The sequence below is a fragment of the Acanthopagrus latus genome, chromosome 7 (genome assembly GCF_904848185.1).
Source record: "Acanthopagrus latus isolate v.2019 chromosome 7, fAcaLat1.1, whole genome shotgun sequence".
NCBI lineage: Eukaryota > Metazoa > Chordata > Actinopteri > Spariformes > Sparidae > Acanthopagrus > Acanthopagrus latus.
In genome coordinates, this window is record NC_051045.1 from 23,076,636 (window position 1) to 23,096,244 (window position 19,609).

Here is a 19,609-nt window from a genome sequence, read left to right on the forward strand (position 1 = left end):
GGTGGTCCGCTGTCCATCTCTGACCACAGGAAGTGCCCCAAAGTTGCCCCAAAAACTCAGGAGTCTGACATAGTGTGGACTGCTGTCTGTGTTGCTTGCTGCAGCCTAAAGACCCATTAGCCTAATTACAGTTGAAGTAGTAATTCTGGTGTGCAAAGCTGCCTTTTGTCATTTCACTGAGGTTCAGATGTGGAGTAACAGCCACTTTTTAAATAATACATCGTTTATACATGGACAGAAAGTTCAGACAAGGAATTTCAGGAATACATTTAACAATATACATTGAATAAATGATCAAAAAACAAACAAACAAACAAACAAAAAAACCCAGCATCCAGGGACATTAAGGTATAATATGGTTTATTTTACCCCAAAAGTAATTACATAAATTAATGACATACATACAGTACATGACTTTAATTCAGGGAAGGCAGACCAATGCAGACCAATGACTGAGTCACACCAGTGTATCACACACACACACACACACACACACACACACACACACACACACACACACACACACACACACACACACGCATGCACGCGCACTCATGCACTCAGACACCATTGGGAGTTCCTCCTGACACCCTCAATCTGTCACAGCTAAAACCCAGAGGACCTCGTCTTCGAGTCAGGAGGGCCGGGACAGTACACTGAGCTCAGCAGAGTTTGAGCTAATCAAGACTGGCAATGACAGACTGCCTGCGATGACAGACATTTTTTTCCCCCCTTTTACATATTTCACAGTTGACGGTATCTCGTTTCTTTGGTTGGAGGCATGAAAAAGGGAGTTTGTCCTGTTGGTCAAATATGGATCGTGTTTAATCACCCGTCATGGGACACTGAATGGATAGACAGCTTGAGGTTATTCAGCCATACTTGCTGAGAATAGCTGCATGAACAGTCGAGATCTTTATGAATAACTGCATTCGTGCCGGTTTGACTGTCACACTGCGGGCGATAAGTTGTTAATTTAATGGTAAGGAAATATGATGAATAATTATTTCATCTCTGATAATCACAAGGCTGAAGAACAGAAGAATTGAGGCCAATCAGAGTGTATTCAGAAAATCATTAATTCATTTAGTCTGTTATTTAAAGGGCTGAAGGGTTATATTTCAAAACATAACCTAGATAAACAATTATGTTTTCTAAGCAGTTTCCTCAAACAGCTTGGTAGTGTAACGTTACTTAAACAGGAGTAAATGGTTCAGTTGTTGAGGACTATTTTCCGTTGCATATTAACACTCATCTAGTGTTCAAGTGCAGTGTGGCTCGCTTGTGTGATTTTTGATATTGATATTTTTTAGACAACAACAGACTGTCTATGGGACAGAGAAAGAAAGGGAACACTTAATCGTTACAGTATAACATAAACTTCAGGGATATTAATCTGTCCATTTAGAAAGCACAAGGGATTGTGAATCAATTTCACCTGCTTTGGGGCAAATGAGAGTTACATCAGGTGCAATGGAGAGGCAAGACCAGCCCCAAAAAGGGAATGGTTTTGCATGTGGTGGCCACATCCATACGTGCCATCACCAGAAATTTGCTGTGTCTGAGCACAGTCTCATAAGCCATGAGGAGATACCAGGACTGTGTGGGCAGTTCCTGGATGACGAAGGCTCTAATGCTATTGAGTGGCCCTCTTGTTCCCCTGACCTAAAATCCAATTGAGCACCTATGGGACGTTATGCATCGGTGCATCCGACGCCGCCAGGTACTGGAGCGCCCCGAAGGCCCCGCCCCCGCAGTTCTAGACGCAGCCGTTTTAGACGTACGCATGCGTGGAAACCCCCACAACACTCAACCACCAGCTAGCCATAGGACATACTGCTGAACTCCAGCAAGGCAGTGTGTAACAGTTTGGGTCCATGTTTCTTGGTTGAGGTGGTCTGTACCATCACACTTGTGCTGGGGTTTCCACAATGGTTCACATTCATTACTAACATAAACATTAACTTACTATGCCCGGTTGTACGGCTACTATTTTATCATACGTGAACAAAAATATAAAAATAGGCATCCGTCCATGGCATGTGCGCCGCGTTGCTCTCTTGTATCTGGGCAACAGAGTACACAGTCTCAAAGGTTCAACTTGCACATACGTATGTCTAAAACGGTGGCTCTCGCGCATGCGTACGTCTAAAACTGCCGGGACTCTCCGGCGCCGCAGTTCGATGATATTGCTTTAAGGGCCTCTGGCCTTTTCCCTTACATGAGTACCCAGCTTCCTCTGTGACATCAGGTGGTGCTCTTTGAGTGGGTGCCTCAGATGAGAAGCTTCTGTCGACTCCAAAGGCAATAAGCGTTCAAATGAAAAACTCGGTCCTCTGCAGTAGGCCTGTTAATTGTCTGCATGCAGGGCTGGGGATCAGTGAGACAGATGTGGCAGGAAGCGATCATGTGATGAATCGACCCCGGTGTTAAATGGTGCCACTCAACCTTTTAAAATTCGATAAACAAGTCAGTAGGCCTGCGTGGAGATCCATACCCTCATCACAGTGAATTTCCTGCTGTATAAATGGGTCAATGGCAAAATGTGACCCCTGACTCTGCTTTGTCAGGACTGTCCCAGATAATGGATAATTCACCATTATCTTCCAGCAGCTGCAGTCATACCAGTACTTTCTGTAGTAAAAATGACTAAATTAGTAAATCTTAAAAAAATAATAATTAAACCTAATCGTAATGTGTTTGCTAATGTTTATGTTAGTTCAGATTAAATTAAATTAGATTAAAACGGTGAGTTTCCAGTTAAAATGTATTCTGGTCTTTTCATCATAAAGTTTATAATTTAATCATGAATTATCATTACTGAGAATAATAGGACACCAAACACTTATTTCAAACGATTCTTTTCAGGTTATGGCAGAAGAGAAATATTGGTAATGTGCATGGATACAGGCATTTCCTGTTTTTTTGTTTTTTTTTGACAATGTCATGGTATACAAAGAAGAGGAGACAGTTCACTTTGAGAACATTTATACAGAGACCATCTCTACCAGGGGAATTTCCTGAGGACTGAAGTCTTTTAAGGCTTGATGTATCTCACTTTCTGAAATATTGGCTTCTACAGCTGGTGTTTCATACTCTTTAAGAGAGGAGGGCTTACGTCAGTGAAAAATATTTCAGTTTCTACAATATTCAACCCACATTCTAAGGAGTATATATATATATATATATATATATATATATATATATATATATATATATATATATATATATATATATATATATATATATGGAATAATATTCCCTGAATGCCTCATCTATACCCTCTGGGGCTAACTGATGATATACTATGGCTTTCTAACTGTTTTAATTTTAAAGCTAACATTTTGTCTGCTTGTCACCTGGTTCAGAGACTGTTGTACGACCACTGTAAATGAAGCCATGCTAGCAGCTTTGTGATCTTTTCATTCGATGGGGAAAGAACAATCATGACCAATTATCAGGGTTGAAATTCAGCATTCAGCAGGGCTACTTTGGCTCTGACACATCCTGTATCTGTAGTCACTGCTCTGCTGTCTCACACTGTCCTGATCTCGACAATATCTGTTTGGTTACGTGTCACAAGCCTATTAACACTGAATAATCTGAATCTGCAGAGTCATTTGAACTAAAGTTATCAAACAGATGTAGTGGAGTGAAAGAATAGAGTAGACAAAAATGGAAATAATAAATAGTTGAAGAAGGTAGTGAGATGCTTTACTTGCATTAACTATACTTGACATTCCATCACTGGTTATTCAACATTTCTATTTTCACTGCAAATATACTGTATATATGGCTTCCAATATTTGTGATACTTACCCTTGATTACTTACATTATCATTATCGTCCTGGGCAGGATCCTAAGGCCTCCTTGCCAGAAGAGGGCCCCAATAGAGAAAAAAAAGAAGATCAGTAACATTAAAAAAGGCTACACATGTATCAAATCATCATCTTTGTAAGAAGAAGAGGAATCTTTATTTGATCCCATATCGTACAATCGTCAACATAGTGAAATTGGTACGTTACATTTCACCCAACCTCGAGTGACCAATATACTCAACCCCAACTCCAGTCAGTGCCTTGGTCAAGGCCATTGACTGGAGAATCAACCTGTTTTGATGGTGGAGGAAACTGTAGTACCCAAAGGTAACCCACACAAGCATGGGGAGAACATGCAGCTGAGAACAGAAAGGCTCCACCCCAGTAGGATTTGAAAGTCACCACTGCTGTAAAAATCTCTTGGCAGGTCATTTAGCAGATACTGAGATATGTTGTTGTATAACTGACAGCAGTGACGTGTTGGTGGCGCTCAAGGAAAAGTCAGAAGATCTGCTAAGTCACTGAGTTTCATCCTTTTCTAAATTTCGTGGCGATTATTCCGTTCCGTACGAAAGTAGTGAAGCGGTCAGCTGACCGACTATAGATTCATGCTAAAAACAACCAGAAAGAATTTGAAATCAAGGAGAATTTATGCAATTAGACTAAAGTTATGACGATGCAACAGAATTTGCCCGATTCTGATATGGTATATATATCACTAAATGATTAAATGCCTGCCTATGTCTGAGTCATGAGCACTATTATCTAGCATGCCCAATCTGACTCTGCAGCATGGATCTTCATAAAACATGTGAATGACACCCATTAATTTTCCAATACCTTCAGTATCTCACCTTACTGTGTCCTATTAGTGTAAGAAAATGATGACTCTATTGGTTAAATTTGGCTCCGGCCCTTCTCTCCTTGACTCACTAAATGAGCCGAGTGAAGGATGTTGTGCTCTTCTGCATAAACGCTCCTGGCAAAATAGAGTTTATTAAGACCCATAAAAAACAACATTAAAATTCACAACCAAGGGAGCGTCGCCTGACCCCTGGAGAATGATAAATTAGCTTGTGTTGCTCTAGCAAAACGACCATTTTATACCTTCATCTTCCCCCCCTGGAGCCGACTCCGCCTTCAGTGTGGAAGCGCCGCAGAGAGCCCCGACCTGAGCGGCTCTGGCAGCGAGGAAACATTTTCAGATACCGCTGATATCATTCTGCCTGCTCTCCCCGCCTCATAGGAAATCACTCTATGGTGTGAATGACATTTAATTCAGCTGCTTGTCTGCCTTTCACATTCACTGGCGTCGAGTGGATGTGATGCGGCGCCGCGCTGCACATACCTTCACCCGAGCAGACCTGCGTTTGACATTGAAGTGTCTGTTGTAATGATAGAGAGCAAGGCCAAGAAAATAAAAGTCAGCGACGTCTGAAAAAATCTCTTTGTCAGTATTAACCGCCTTGCGCTCGGCCCATTGGTACCTTTGATTACGTTCTACTTCTCACCGACCGTGTTTTAAGTGTCTCTGCAGCCAGTGCTGCTCTGCTTATCTGGGACAGGTTGTAATTGTTGCGTGCAGCCACCTCCTCATCGTTCGTTTGAGGGATGGTGCAACAGATTTCATGTGACAGCCGCACTTTCATTTCCCATAAGCCCGGCATGCATGCAGGTGTCAGGGCGGCGTCTGAGAGAAAGAAAGAAAAGATATAGAACTGGCCAAAATGATAAAACCATTAAAAAAAAGGATCAATACTCATGAAAAGGTTCTAGTATTCTGCAGGCCATGCACTCTTTACATGTTTGGAGCTGTTGCCCCGTGACTGTCTACCTTTAATGACGATTCGCCTGCTAACCAAAGTCCCTTGCGAGTCATCACCGGCAGCTCATTAGCACTATGCTAAGCTAATGGATCAGTAAATGGATTTTTATGTGGGCATAAATGCTAATTCGCTACACTGCGGCGCTGTTCAACAACGCTGTGTTTAGCAAGTCAGCCCGAGCCTCGGGGGTGTGTTTGTGTCTCATTAGGCTCGGCCGGGGATCTATTGTGGATGTGGAGGACTCAGCGGCGAAACAGAAATAAACGACGAAGGCCCACGGTGATGAAACACTGTACACTTGTCCGCCCAGCACCTGGAGGCTTTGGCGAAGTGCGGAAAGAATATCCCACAAGTGTGCGGACGCAATTACTTTTTCGGAAAAAAAGCAGGCAGCGTTTGAGTGTCGGGTGTTATTATGTGGCGTGATGGGTGGCGCTACCTGGGACTGACACTGACACAAACCGAAGCTACTTGACGAGAAGGTGTGAAGCTCAGAAATAAAGCAACAATAGCCCCTCTCCTGTTCCCACACCACCGTTTGCTGTCCATCCAAAATGCACGACTTACCGGACACATTTCAAGTGCTAATTGGTGATCGTATCATAGTTTTCCACTAGTCCTGTGATCATGATCTGAATAGAGAGTTCATTTCATCACGCTAGAAATGATAGAGTTTGACGAACACTATAGCTCTACCTTGCAATCACAGAGTGTGCTCATACACACTACAACATGGCAGCTCGTTATCGGATTTCTGGTAAAGTAAGGGGTTTTCTCACATCCAGTGTACATACTGTGCTGTACCACGGATGGCAGGGGGCACCTTCATACCATTTGTTGATTCCTGACAGCAGCCCACTTAAAAAAATCCCTGAGACAGCAAGGCAGACATTCAAAATGGAAGGAAGCAGCAGCAGGCCCTCGCTGAAAGAACATCTCTAGCTGAGTGGGAGTTGAGTGGGAACACTGGCTCGGCAGCAAACACAGAAGCCACACGTCTCCCATTTTATACAGGCACCTGGAACATATAGTATTCTCGATGATACTGGATGTTGGGGTATTACATTTTCACATTGCTTACAGTGGACGATACCTACAGTACCTTTATTATGCGGTAAAGACAGTGTGACGACCATGAAACACACGCCATCAAAAATGGTTACAGAGAGCCCGGCGCCGCTCCATTTCACAGGTCTGTTGTTTCTGTAAGATATTTGTAGGAAGCTTGGCACTGAATACAAACAGAAGAGAGAAAGTTGTTAAAGTCTAGTTTGTCAGAGTTGATTTTTATCAGGAGTTGTTGGTTTCGAGAGGGATTTCTTTTATGAAAGAACTGATAATGTTAAAGCCAACGAAGAATGGGGGTAGAATTTCTGTGAAGCTCAGGTCCATAACGCAGCGTTATAATATTCATGAGCACGTAGCATTCATTTTTATAATGCTTTCTAAAAAGTATCCCAATTTATTATGATGCCGCTGCCCAGATAAGCAGTCATACATATTCAAAATGCTTAATAACAATAAACACAACACATTATAAAACGTCCCATAATGATTCAAATGTCAAGTATCAGTACTTGATGGGTCAGCGGGCGTCCCATGTACAGAGGTTTGTCCTCGCTGCCGCGGCCCCGGGTTCGAGTCCCGGCTTGGGGCCATTTGCTGCGTAAAAAAAGTATCAATACTCAATAGTGATAATTGCAAGGATCATAGTGTATTTGAAATCATCTCTCTTGCAATACGTTACAATCATTTCATAATGCATTATAATTACTATTAAAGTGCATATAATATAATTATAAGTAACTGTTAGTGGACACGTCCTTGTCACTGGAAACCTTACACTCCATATCTCTTCACTGTACATTTGAATTCTGAGAATTTTGATGGATAATAACTTTAAAATTTTTGGATTCATTTACTAAAAATGTTCCAATTGTCTTTATTTTCCTGTGATGTTTCCCAATATACACCAGGAAGTTATCAGGACATATTTCCAGAAGCTGTCTTCTCTGTATGGAAGCATCGCAAAAGGCCATGGACCTTGCTCGCAGAGAAATAAGACATTTTTGAGTAATTGTCTTCAACTGATTAGGATTAATTAACTGAAAGTGTTTCAACTGTCTTCCTTTTTTCCAGTGCTGTCTTCCACAAAACATACCAGGAAAGGATTAGGACTTGTGACATTACCGAAGGTGACATCATTTTGACAACCTTTCATTTTAACAAGAAGGATTGAGGGATTACAAGCAGATACAGCTACATCCAATATTTAAATCATTTTAAAACATTTTATTACATTACAGTCTGGTAAATTTGATGATTTGTTGACTTGAGTGTGAGAGGTTACTACAAACTGTCCTCTCCTACTTGTAAAGGTTGACCAAGATTGCGGCGATACAACTTTGTCAGTATAAGAACATTATATCCTACAGAATACACAATAGAATATTTTGTATATATTTTTACTCACGTGTGTACTTTCCTACTTTCTTTATTTAATATGTTGTGCAGGTTGTTGCGGTATAGGTCTGTTGTATGTTCCTTTTATTTTGTTGTTCTTGACTTTATTTTGCAAGCTTTTATTTTTTTTGTCCTATATGTTCAAAATAAAGACGTATCTATCAGTCAATATATTTACGTATTGTACATGTGTAATGTAATGTTACAATGCATTATGCAGTAGTCTTCATCATTATACATGATGTACAAGGGCGTCATATAGTGTTAGTAAGTGTTACCCAGTTTTATTTTAGCCTTTACAATGAAACTTTTCTTTCTTTCTATTCTTCCAGTTGGTCTCAGTTGCTGTTCCTCTGTCATGTTTGGGGGAATATGTAGTTTTGTAGTTCTCAACCAAAGCCTCTTTCAAAACAAGGACAAAGTGGAATGTATGTATAAAATATTCATAAATAGATATTTGAGGATCCACAAAAGGCATTTCTGTGCCTGACAATTTAAGGACACTCACTCATCTCGTGGCCCCAGATAGTCCCTCCGCCACATTGCACCAGAGCTCAGCGGTAGACGCTGCAGTTTGATGTGCGCTGCTGTAAACGTCTGCCTTCTGTCAGATTCTTTTTTTTTTTTTTTTTTTAAAAAGACATATTTCGACCAGTTTACAAGTAGAGGAGGTCCAGATATTTGTCATTTTTGTTCTTTATTAATCCAATTGAGATTTTGCTCCAATCCAGATCCACTCCGGCGCCGTTCTGCTGTGTGCGACTGCAGCAGCTGTTCCGGCGTCGACAGCGACTCAAATCAAAGGGACAATTTGTTTACGGTGAGTGCAAACCAAAGAAGCGATAAATAAAGGCAGCATGAAATCAAAGGTATGGGATCAGGTGGAAATTGGTATTTTCTCACTAGACAGACCGCTGTTGACCTGGAAAACACTCACACGCACACGCCAGATACACACTCCACAGCTCCCGGGAGCGGACGCTCTCTTTATATCCTCAAATGCATACATTAAGATGGAGATGTACAGGATTTTTTTTAGTACAAAGAAATGAAAAAACAGCGTGACACATTAACAGGAACACCTGTACAATATATTACAATCTATTGCAGTCGCCCTGCAACAAACGTGACCTCAGTGAAGATGATTTTGCAGCAGCTTGTTGTACTGTGGTATTTGGATTTAGTTTTTTTTTTTTCTTTTTTATTGTATTCTGTGGTTTTCGAATATCTTACTGGTGTTCGTGTTATTGTGTCCAACTCTTCCCTCAGAGGAATGCCTCTTGTGCTCCCTCCTGTTCTTCACCTTCTGTTGGAATGAGACCCACACAACATAAAAGACATTAATTGAATATATACATACATAATTTCAAATATATCAAGCGTCTAAAATCAGCAAATAGCACTTCCAGCTGGCCAAAACATTTCATATCAAAATATAGTCAATTTAGACAAGTATTCTGAACACATTTAATCACACATGAATCGATTTTTAATTACAGAATTTAACTTATGTGACATATCGTAGATCTGTCCCCAGTTTCAATAATATATCACCCCCCAATATAAATATCTCTATGTACTAAAGAAAAGACAAGAAAGAAAAAGACAACTCCGGGATTCATCCGTGAGGATTCAAAGGAGATCCAACATCTGTAAAATCACAAATGCTTCTTTTCGCCAGATGGTGAGCTCTGGTCTGGGCGTGTCGCAAAAATATACAAGAGTATGAATAATGCATTGGATATGACTTATTTCACAGTGTATCTCTGGATGTGTACGCACACTCGCACATGCGCGCACACACACACACACGCACACAGTATAGACATGAGCCAGGGGTCCACATCTGCTAAATGCTCCCGGTGGTGTGTACAGGATGCGTGAGGTTCATTGACAAAAACTACTCTTCTAGTCTATGTTGGCACCACATAAAAAAAAACAAAAACATAAGTTATAAGCTAAGTTGTCAAAAATGTCCACGTTCTCACCACCGCGACCGTCGTTCACAGAGGAAAGGTGGTCAGTCAGTACTTTTTTTTTTCCCCCCACATCGTCCTTCCTGTGTATGTTAGCAGAGATTTTGTCGGCTGCAGCCTTGTAAAGTTCCACCCAGCCAAATGAAAGAAAGGTGTTGAAGGCTAGAATCCAATGGACAATATGGCCTGGCTCAACCTCTGTAAAGTCACGACTCTTCAGCAGCGAGCTGTCGTTAAAGAAACTTGGCTGGAGTGTAACCCTGGCCGGCTTCATAGCGGGGACAGTAAAGAAGATGAAGGGGGCTGACTTTTGAAAAACCTTCTGATAAGTCTAAATCAAGCCACAAAGGTCCGAAAACTCTTCAAGGAGCCGTCCCCTGCAGACCTGGCGTTTGATGACAGAGATGGGGGGAAAAAAAGGTAATGTCGTTCAATGAATATTCCACTGCCCTGTTGATAATAGTTCCTCCACAGGGATTTTGTTCTATGATGTGTCCGTGAATTTGGCTGCGGTGAAGATTTTAATGCCGATGGTGTGCCATGCTGCTCGGCTGAGACTTCTCAGAGTTCTCAGAAGTGTCTGCCGAGAGTCTTTCACTTGCTGTGGTGACTGGAGAAGCTCTGGGTTCTTGGTTTTTTTTTTTTTGTAGTTTTTTTTTTTTTTTAACTGAAGGTCAAGCCTGGTGTAAAGTTTGGGAGCCTCGTGGTGAATGAACACAATATTCTGGTGTAGTGATTAGCCTCTGTTCCTTCCGTAGCATGGATGTCAATGAACCTGCGGAGGAACGGAAGAGAAAAGACAAGGAAGAGATTGTTTCATGAGTCGCTTTCTGACATGCACTTTGTTATCTGAATGTGTTGTTGTGTTGAGTAGGCACTTTTAAGTAACAGTCATGATCTCACTAGGTTAGCAAGACAAATCCGATACCATCGGACCGTTAGGGAGGATTATGGCTGGGTACTCAACATACTTGATGAGTGTCATTGTCAGAAAGGATGATATTCTTTGAAGAAGTATAGCACAGTGGGAATGGGAAGCTACTTTAGTGGTCGGTGGATAGCGTCTGGTTACCATGGAGCAGCACTGTATCAGGCCAAACCCATGGATGGGCCCAGCGCATCACATGACGTTGTAATTACAATGTTTGGCCACCACGGAAGTCGGATTCAAATCCTGGCCCTCTTTCTGGGGTCAAGTTAACAGTAACAAACATGCTACATCAGTTAGATTTTCAAAATAAAGGCACCAAAACTACTTGGTTAGGTGTAGGGAAAGATTGTGGATTTGCATAATATAACTACATCATAAGATTTCTACGTGAACTTGAACCCCTTTTCCCTAGTTGTAAGTCTCATTCTTTGAGTTGGGTACGTCAGTTCTTCCCGTCACTATTGCCCCCTGCTGGTACTGCACCTTCATACATGTGTCTACCACGTCAACAGCTGACCTCTAGTGGATCGTCAGGTTTATTACATATTTTGGGGTGAAACTCGAGAAGCGTGGTGGCAACTAAAACCTTATGGAGAAGCATAAATTGTAAATGAGCCGCTGATGTTTCATTTCTCTCGACTGACACTCATCAAAATTGTTCAGCAGCTTAAGCCTTATAGTTGAAAATGCATAGAGAATAGTTTATATGTACATGTTCCACCTTCTTGAGAGGAATGTAAGACATTTGCATGCAAAAAATATAATAAATAAATAAATAAATAAATACATTAGCCACAAGGATTTTCAGAGCCGCTCTACCTTTTTTGGGAGCTAATCCTTTTTTTTGTTAGACGCAGATTGCCCACCTGTTCCACAGCAGCACCTGCATTGTGTCACATCGCTGTAGCACTTTCTCATTTGTTTTCTACATCAAAAATAATATCTGTCTAATGAACCGCAAATCACCGAACGAGCCATTTTTAATCTGTTGAGGATTTTATTCTGTTACCCTCACAGTGCAGAGAAAGAAAAGGAAAAAAAAAAACCCACAATAATAATCAGACCAGCACCCCCTCACTGTTTTTTCAATTTCATCTGTGCCAGCTCCAGCAAAACACTTTACATACAGCATGTGAGCTAATTAAGACTTAAATGAGAGCTCCAATTTAATGTCTTGTCATTCTAGCCTTGTGCACTTTAGGACATCATAAAACAGGCAACAAGGCTCTATACTCATTTCACCCCTTGTAATTTTAACTTTAACAAATAAATGATGGAATTGATGAGAATTATAATAAGCCTGAACTGTGAGGCGGTGGTGAGCGTCCCTAATGCTCAGGATGGTCATTAATTAAGGCTTGAGCAACAACATTGTTTCGTATATCCATCAGTGATGAGAAGTGATGCTATTTTTCATCTCACCGCTGTTTGTAGGAGCGCCAGTTGCTACCTATTAGTGTGGGAGGTGCCAAATATGGCGCTAGCACCTGCCACCTTTTTGTTGGAACAATGCAGAACATTTACATAACAGACTCATGCCTGACTGACATATCATAGTTACATAAACAGGTATAAAACCTGCAATTTTACATATTCCATATCTGAAGGCCGCTTGCTTTGACGCTAATCCTGTCGCTCCAGCAAAATTTCAATGTCTTTAAGTACGAAACATTTTGAAGAAGGATTCTGTGAGGAGGAGGATTCATACGTGTCTGCACTTGCACATTCCTTTCGACGTGGAATGGATTTCAGCGCCAGTGAAATTCTGCAGTTAATGACTTAATTTGGCCAATCATTTGATCAAGAAATCCATTTCAATGATAATACAACTCTGCCATGAATATGTTATATGGATAAATCCATAAATGGTAATACATAAATGATCCAGGGTGACAATGGACAAATGTGACACCCAGGGCTGCCCATATAAATCATTCAGACACTTAAATATGAGTTGGCAAATCCACACAGAATTGCACAAATTCCCAGGGCTGGCAAATAAATATTTATGACGCCCCCAATTCCCCCTTTCTTCCCGTCCTTGGTAATTGTGCGTGATTCATTTTGTTTTCTCGGTGGAAGAGGGAAAATCAATCTTAGAATATTGTCTAGGAGACATAAGGCATGCAGATTCCGAATGCCCGTGGTTTCGCGGGATATAAAAGCTTCGGAGATACTCAGTCAGTGTTCTTGGGAGAGGAATTCAGTTTAATCTTTCATACATTTCCTTGTTTTTCAGAGAAAAAGCAAATTGTTTGTGGAAGTGAAGTTAACCTGCGAGCAGAGTCGGGCTAACCTGCTCCTGGCTCTAGTTTGCCCGCTGACTTTTAATAAGCGGATATCGACTCGGTTGAATGAAAGGTGGGCATCCCAGGAATCTGTTAGTGATTTTTTAAAAAATGTTGCTTTTTCCTCCAGTTATTGCTTCTCTCAAGAACATCCTTGGTTTCCTTCTCCCTCTGTCCTATAAAAAAAAAAGCCTGGGCACTTGAAGTAGCCTCTCCCTTTGATGTAACAACACTGGGGCTTTTTAGTTTCCATCCTTATGCATTTCAAAAACTTCCAATAACCCCCTTTGATTTCACCTTATTCTCTTGCATAGATACATCAAAGCTGCTGCATCCAGAGAAATGGGGGATTCCATTGTGTCTTCTCCAGGTCCTGGGTGATCTTGATTTAAGCTCAGTGGTGAGAGCAGCGCTGGAGAAAATACATGATGAATGGAAACTAATGGCTGATTCATTCCAGGTTCCGTGGTGCACTGAACCTTTCCGCAACTTAAAATTGAGGCCTGGCCTCCGTTGTTCATCAAGATTCCCATGAAAGTTATAATTTCTGGGCTTGGTAAAATGCGTGCCCCATGAGGCCGTGTCCTCGCTGCAGCAAGCCAGGTCAGAATCCAATCCTTCTTAGTGAGCCAACCGTAACTGGTGAGCTGTCCTCACTTTTTAAGCCATAAAAAGGACAAAAATGATTGAAAAAAAAACAACATATAGACGCCTCGTCCTCGCTGCAGCTGTCCAGGTTCAGGCCCTTTGCTGCATGGACCCCCCCCCACACACACACACTCTTAACCTTCTTCCTGTCATCTCTCTGAGCTGTCCTCACCAGTGAATCCATGAAAAAAGCCAAACAATAGCAATGGTAGGCCTTACTAGCTCAGTTGGTCAGGCATGTGCCCCATGTACAGAGGCTGTGTCCCTTTGCTTCATGCCACAGTCCCTTCTCTCCTGTCATAATATCATAATAAATGCACAGATCCCCCCCCCCCCAAAAAAATATTTTTTTAAGTAAAATTATTCATTATTCTTCCTTCAAGATTCAGCAATTAAAATGTTGTTGGCTGCTTGTGTGTTGAAGCAGGTCTACATGGGCAAATTAGATTAAAACAATTCTACAAAACTCACTTACTTGGAGTTTTCTTCTGCATCCTACGACGGCTCCTTGGGCAAAGGCTGAAAAAAAGAAAAAAAGCAGAAGGTCAGCATCGGGCGAACAGAGGGCCAGCCTTCACTAAGGTTTTATTCAACTTCCCCTCTGCACATAGGCCTCGGACGCAGAGCAGCATATGTCCGTTTAAAAGCACAGATGGCGCGTCTTCCAATTATATCTAAGGCAAGACGACGGAAGCTGAAGGTTATTTTGTTCTCTCTCAGTTTTTATGACCTCTGAGGACGCCACTTCTCTCCTCGACCAGAAAATACGAGCGAGTAATGGGCACCTCATCATCCGCGTTAACGAGTGAGGGACCTTTCCTCTATTCCATCAACGGCATCACACGGATAGGAAAATTTTATCGCATTAGCCGTGGGGCAGGGCGATAAACAGCGTTCCACTTTGTTTCTCCGTGAACAACAACTTCCTGCCTCCCACATTCATCTTTAGGGGAACACATGAAAACATGCAGTTTTCCCCTTGACCAGAGGAGGAAAACAGCTCCTCTCGCCTTCTTAATATTGGTGAATGAGCCACTTTTGTGTAGATAATGACTCGGCTAATCATAATCAGGAAGCTAATGGTCTGTTTAGCCAATCAGAGGAGCCAAGGCGAGACGGCTGTCTGGGCAGCGCATTGGCATTCCCAGCAGCCTCTGCTCTCCCGTCGGCTGTGCCAGGCTATCTGCAGTGGCGAGGCGGACTTGGTATTCCGCTGCCCGCCCGGCCTGTCGTCCCGCGCTCTGTCGCTCTCTGTCTGTCCGACCGGCCGGCCGACTGGCCCCGGCGCCGTCGAAGAAATTCAGTCCTCTGAAGAGGCGCTGATCCATCACACCTCTCCAGCAGCATGTCATCTAAATGCTAAGTACTTCCACTGCATCTTTAAATCAAAACAAGAAAAGAAATGAGCGCGAGGGGCGAGCGGCTGGAGGGGATAAAAGCTTATGAGGGCACAATAGAATCCGCAGAGCAAACCCTTAGCTTTTTGATTACATTCATTTTTCGAGGGAGAGGAAATGCTGCAGAGGAGGAATGTGCACGAGGAACCCAGAGACCTTGTTATCCCTTCAACTGTACGAGGGGGGAAAAAAAAAGAGAAAGAATAGTTATTGATACACCCGCCCCCAAAGGTTCCTTCAAAGAAAATAGCATGTTGTTTGATTTCTCTCCAAAAACCATCATGAATGTACAAGCTGCTCCCACAATAGGATCCCCCCCCCCACCCCCCAATCCCTCCTCTCCCTCCTCTCCCCCGTCTCAGTCCGACTCTTTGCTATCGATCGGTGGGATTCTTGAAGTCGGAGCAGAGTGCTGAGGCGGCAGAAGCGGGCAGCACTATTAACTGCTCTTACTAATTAAAAGGGTAACAAGGTGAGTTTGTCCCCACGGGACGGAGCGGTGCAAGAGACAGAGCCGGCTGTTTGCCTGCCGTGCACATCGGTAAACAGTGCTCACCGCCTATGGTGTTTACAAGACAGCAATCCAAGGACATCGAACACATATTCATCTCCCGCTGGCACGAGGGATGAAGGAGATTCGCAGATAAGGAGGGGTGGTGGTGAGGGAGGGAGTTGGGGGAGAGAGAGAGAGACAGAAACGGGCAGCACACCACTAAGCGCTCTGCTAATTACTTTTGTTGCGGTGAAATTGAAACATTTGGACCTCGTCTCTGAGCTCGGGGTGCCCTCGCTTCATCGCCACTTGTAAACACCGAGCGCTGTGCATAAATGATAAAGTTTCACAGTTCAGATGAGGTGCGCAGCCCGGAATCTTTGAGAGAGCGCCAGTGGAGATTGGCAAAAAATATTAGGGGATTCAATTAACTTCCTTCCTTATCATCAACCCAACATATTTTAGGATCAAAGTATTTTTTTTTATTATTTTTTTTTTAAGATGGAGTGCGCCTCACATTACACAAATAAAATCCTCAGCCGAGGTAGCATTTACAACTCCCAGAAATCTTTGTAGCCGAAGCCTCTGCAGGTACGTCAGACAGCTTGTTTGCTCGGCGCTCGGGGGGGGAACAAAGCAGAGACTGCATATTTGGTGGCACTTCAAGCCGCAAAAAATCTCACCGGCAGCCCACCCAGCCATCACGGGGACAGGCGCTGTGCCATCAATGCAGTAACTCGAAATCTCTCCCTGGGGTCCTTCCTAACAAGTGGACTCCTGCTGCAGGACTTAGCCGGTTTCATCAACTGGAGACTCATGGAGGTCCCAGTCGGCGGCAGCCACTAGAACTGCTGGTGTTATTAGGCTAACAAGTACCAAACTACAGCCCACTGGAGACCCTGAGTGGATGCTTCTTGCACAGAGTATGAGCCTGGTGTACAAAAGCATCAGAGCAGCAGAGCCGGACTCGTCTCAGAGTTGCAAAACCAGCATTGGTGACAAAGCGTCTCATTGCTTTTGCTGCTTTACAGTCACAGAAAAAAAACAAAAAAAACCATTTAGTGTCCAGAACTCACTTTTACTGAGGTCAAAGTAGCAGCACCGTAACATAAAAATCCTGCATGGAAAATCATACCTCGCAGTGTTTCAGAAAGTTTGAGCTCTTTGCATCTGCGTCCATTAATTTGAGTTTTTTTTACACTTGAGGGCAGCGCAACAAGCTGTAAACACAACGTATCATATTATAACACATCCAGCGGACGAGGAACTACATTAGCATTCAAAGTATCTGGCTCTCTAGCTGATAAATGCTGCATTCTGGGAACTCTGCGTGTCTGCTGTTTGTTGCCGGGCGTGTGGCGTACAGCGAGTTTAGCGGGGAGCCAAGGGAGTTTAAAATGAGGCTAAAGGCTGATAGCTGGGGCGTTCACTGATAAATTCCTACAAGTCATCCATTCGATCCAGCGGAAGTAGAAAGCGTTTCATGTAGTGCAGCTCTAACTGTTGATCATGTCTGCTTTAAAAGTTTTGCTGGCCTTTTGCTGATGTTTGTGTTCCACACTGACACTGCTTTAATTTCTGGACGGCACCGAAATCAATAAGCAGGCCCGAGGTGTGTGATCATTACATCGAACAGCAAGTCTGCATTCATTTTGTAAGAGTTACATAACCGCTGCTTAATAATGCAGTTTCAGTGCAGATTAATTTGCAAAGTCAGCAGTGCAAAATAATAACACAACTTTGACAAAAACAAATGCGGACCCGGCGCTCATTGTGATGGATAACACAAATCAAGCAAGTTTTCAAGAGCCTCCATATTGATTTTCATACCGACTGTAATAATTGGAAAGCAAAGAATGACTGGAATGGAAAGAAAAACACCTTCACATTTTGTGGAGCAGAGCAGCGCGGCGTGCAGAATGATTTGCTGAGATGTAAATGTGTGTGACTTGTGGTAAATCAGACAAAACATACAAAACTACACATTTAACCTCTGTTCAGTACAAGTGGTTTTGAGACATTATGCTCACTTTCTGGTTCATACTTTTTAGTCTGGGTTATTACTAAAATATGTTAATATTCTTTAATGCTCAAAGAAACACATCAGTTTTCTCACACTGTCCGGTGCTGCAGCTGACCACTGACGAAGCGTTTCCATGAGCAGAGTTTTCTGTGGGAGAGGTCAAAGTCTGCTTGTGCAGTATTCAACTTGTTTAACTTATAGAACCAATATACAGCACTGGAGGAAAGGAGAAGAAACAAAAACAGAACTATTCCTTTCAGTGTGTTTACAGGTGCTGCCGAGAACTTCGACACACGTTAAAAAAGTAGTCTGAAGCCTCTTGTGGCTCTGGTGGAAGCTGCAGCACAAACTGCCTCCAGTGATGGATTGCATTGTGGGTAATGTAGGTGCCAGGTTTTTTTTGAAAAGCTTGTCTTGCATAATCCCATAACACTGTTGGACTCACCATGGGCTGTTTCAAAACACATGATCCAAACCGACACTGCAGAACCAGAGATACCCCCCCCCACCACCCTTTTTTTCATCCCATACTTCCTTTTCAAAACCCGCCTACATTACCCATAATGCAACTTAGCCACTGAGTGACACCGTTGGGAGCAGTATTTTCAGATATGATGCAGCTTCCTGCATTCCAGACCTGTAAACACACATTAATGTATAAAATGTTGTGGTGTTACCCTTGAATTCTAAGTTTTATCAGCAATAAGCTCAAACATTTCGTATCACTGATGTGTTGAAACATTGAACATTTTAATATCGCAGCTTGTCAAAGTGAGGTCAACACTGCTGCTGGGCCGTTTGATGTAAAACAGTGCACCATATTATGCAGGTGGATCATATGTTTGATTATGAGGTCTTAACCTGGAAAGTTAAAGGTGACTATAACTGCCAAATAATTGTTGTGGCGTGAAGAGAACTTGCTCCAGTAAAATTTGATGTAGTTTAAGAATACACTGGCAAAAAAAAAAAACTGAGGGAATTCAACAGAAGGGCCAGAATATCAACATCATACTTTGCTTCACACACCTTTTAGTTTTTGCAGTGAGGTGACAAAAACATGATGGCATCTTAATGAGCACAAACGACAGACTGTGGCTGGCTGATTCATTTGCAGCAGCGCCAAATAATTTATTTAAAAAAAAAACCCACGAACAAAAGATCCAAAGGGCACGACAGGCATCGGAGCTTTGAAACAGGATGTTGTTGAGCATGCTTGAATGTGTCCAGTCAATAGACAGGCTTTCTGCATTACTGTTTAGAGGGAAAAAAAAAAAAAAGAAAAAAGAAAAAAGAAAAAAGAACGACCTGTGTTGAAATGTGGCCTATGGCTCTGACAATTTCACACCAGACGGAGCTCTGGAGACAAGCATTGTGCAGGGTAAAACACAAATGGCAGTTCAAAGCCTGGCAATGACAGAACTTCAAACAGGGGAGCGGGATAAAGCACGCTGAAAGTGACAGCAGAAGGGACCACATTCACTCTGGGTCTCAGCCAGAGAGGAGAGGAGGGCAATGTACGCCCAGCGAAGGCAAGCTGAAAAAAAAAAAACCCTAAAAAAAAACCTCTGTTAATGGATGATGGCAGCACCAGAGGAAACGAAAACAAAGAAACAACGCGTTGCCTCTCCATAATGGAAACATTAGACACTGTAAATGCATTCATGAAGCTTCCTTGAGTATGTTCCACGATGCAACACCTATGATAACGCAAATGGAAAAGAGGGGACGGGGAAGTGGGCTCCCTC

General features: G+C 42.6%; 1 protein-coding gene across 1 annotated transcript in view; it reads right to left on the reverse strand.

Annotated features, from left to right (window-relative positions):
- Positions 1-10,731: 10,731 nt before the first annotated feature.
- Positions 10,732-19,609, reverse strand: part of tafa5l (TAFA chemokine like family member 5, like) — a 58,170-nt gene continuing 49,292 nt past the window's right edge. The window contains exons 4-5 of the mRNA XM_037105264.1: positions 14,427-14,470; positions 10,732-10,859 (exon numbers count right to left, since the gene is read on the reverse strand). Of these exons, the coding sequence (XP_036961159.1) occupies positions 14,447-14,470 (24 nt within the window). The 3' untranslated portion in view covers positions 10,732-10,859; positions 14,427-14,446. The remainder of the gene's footprint in view (positions 10,860-14,426; positions 14,471-19,609) is intronic.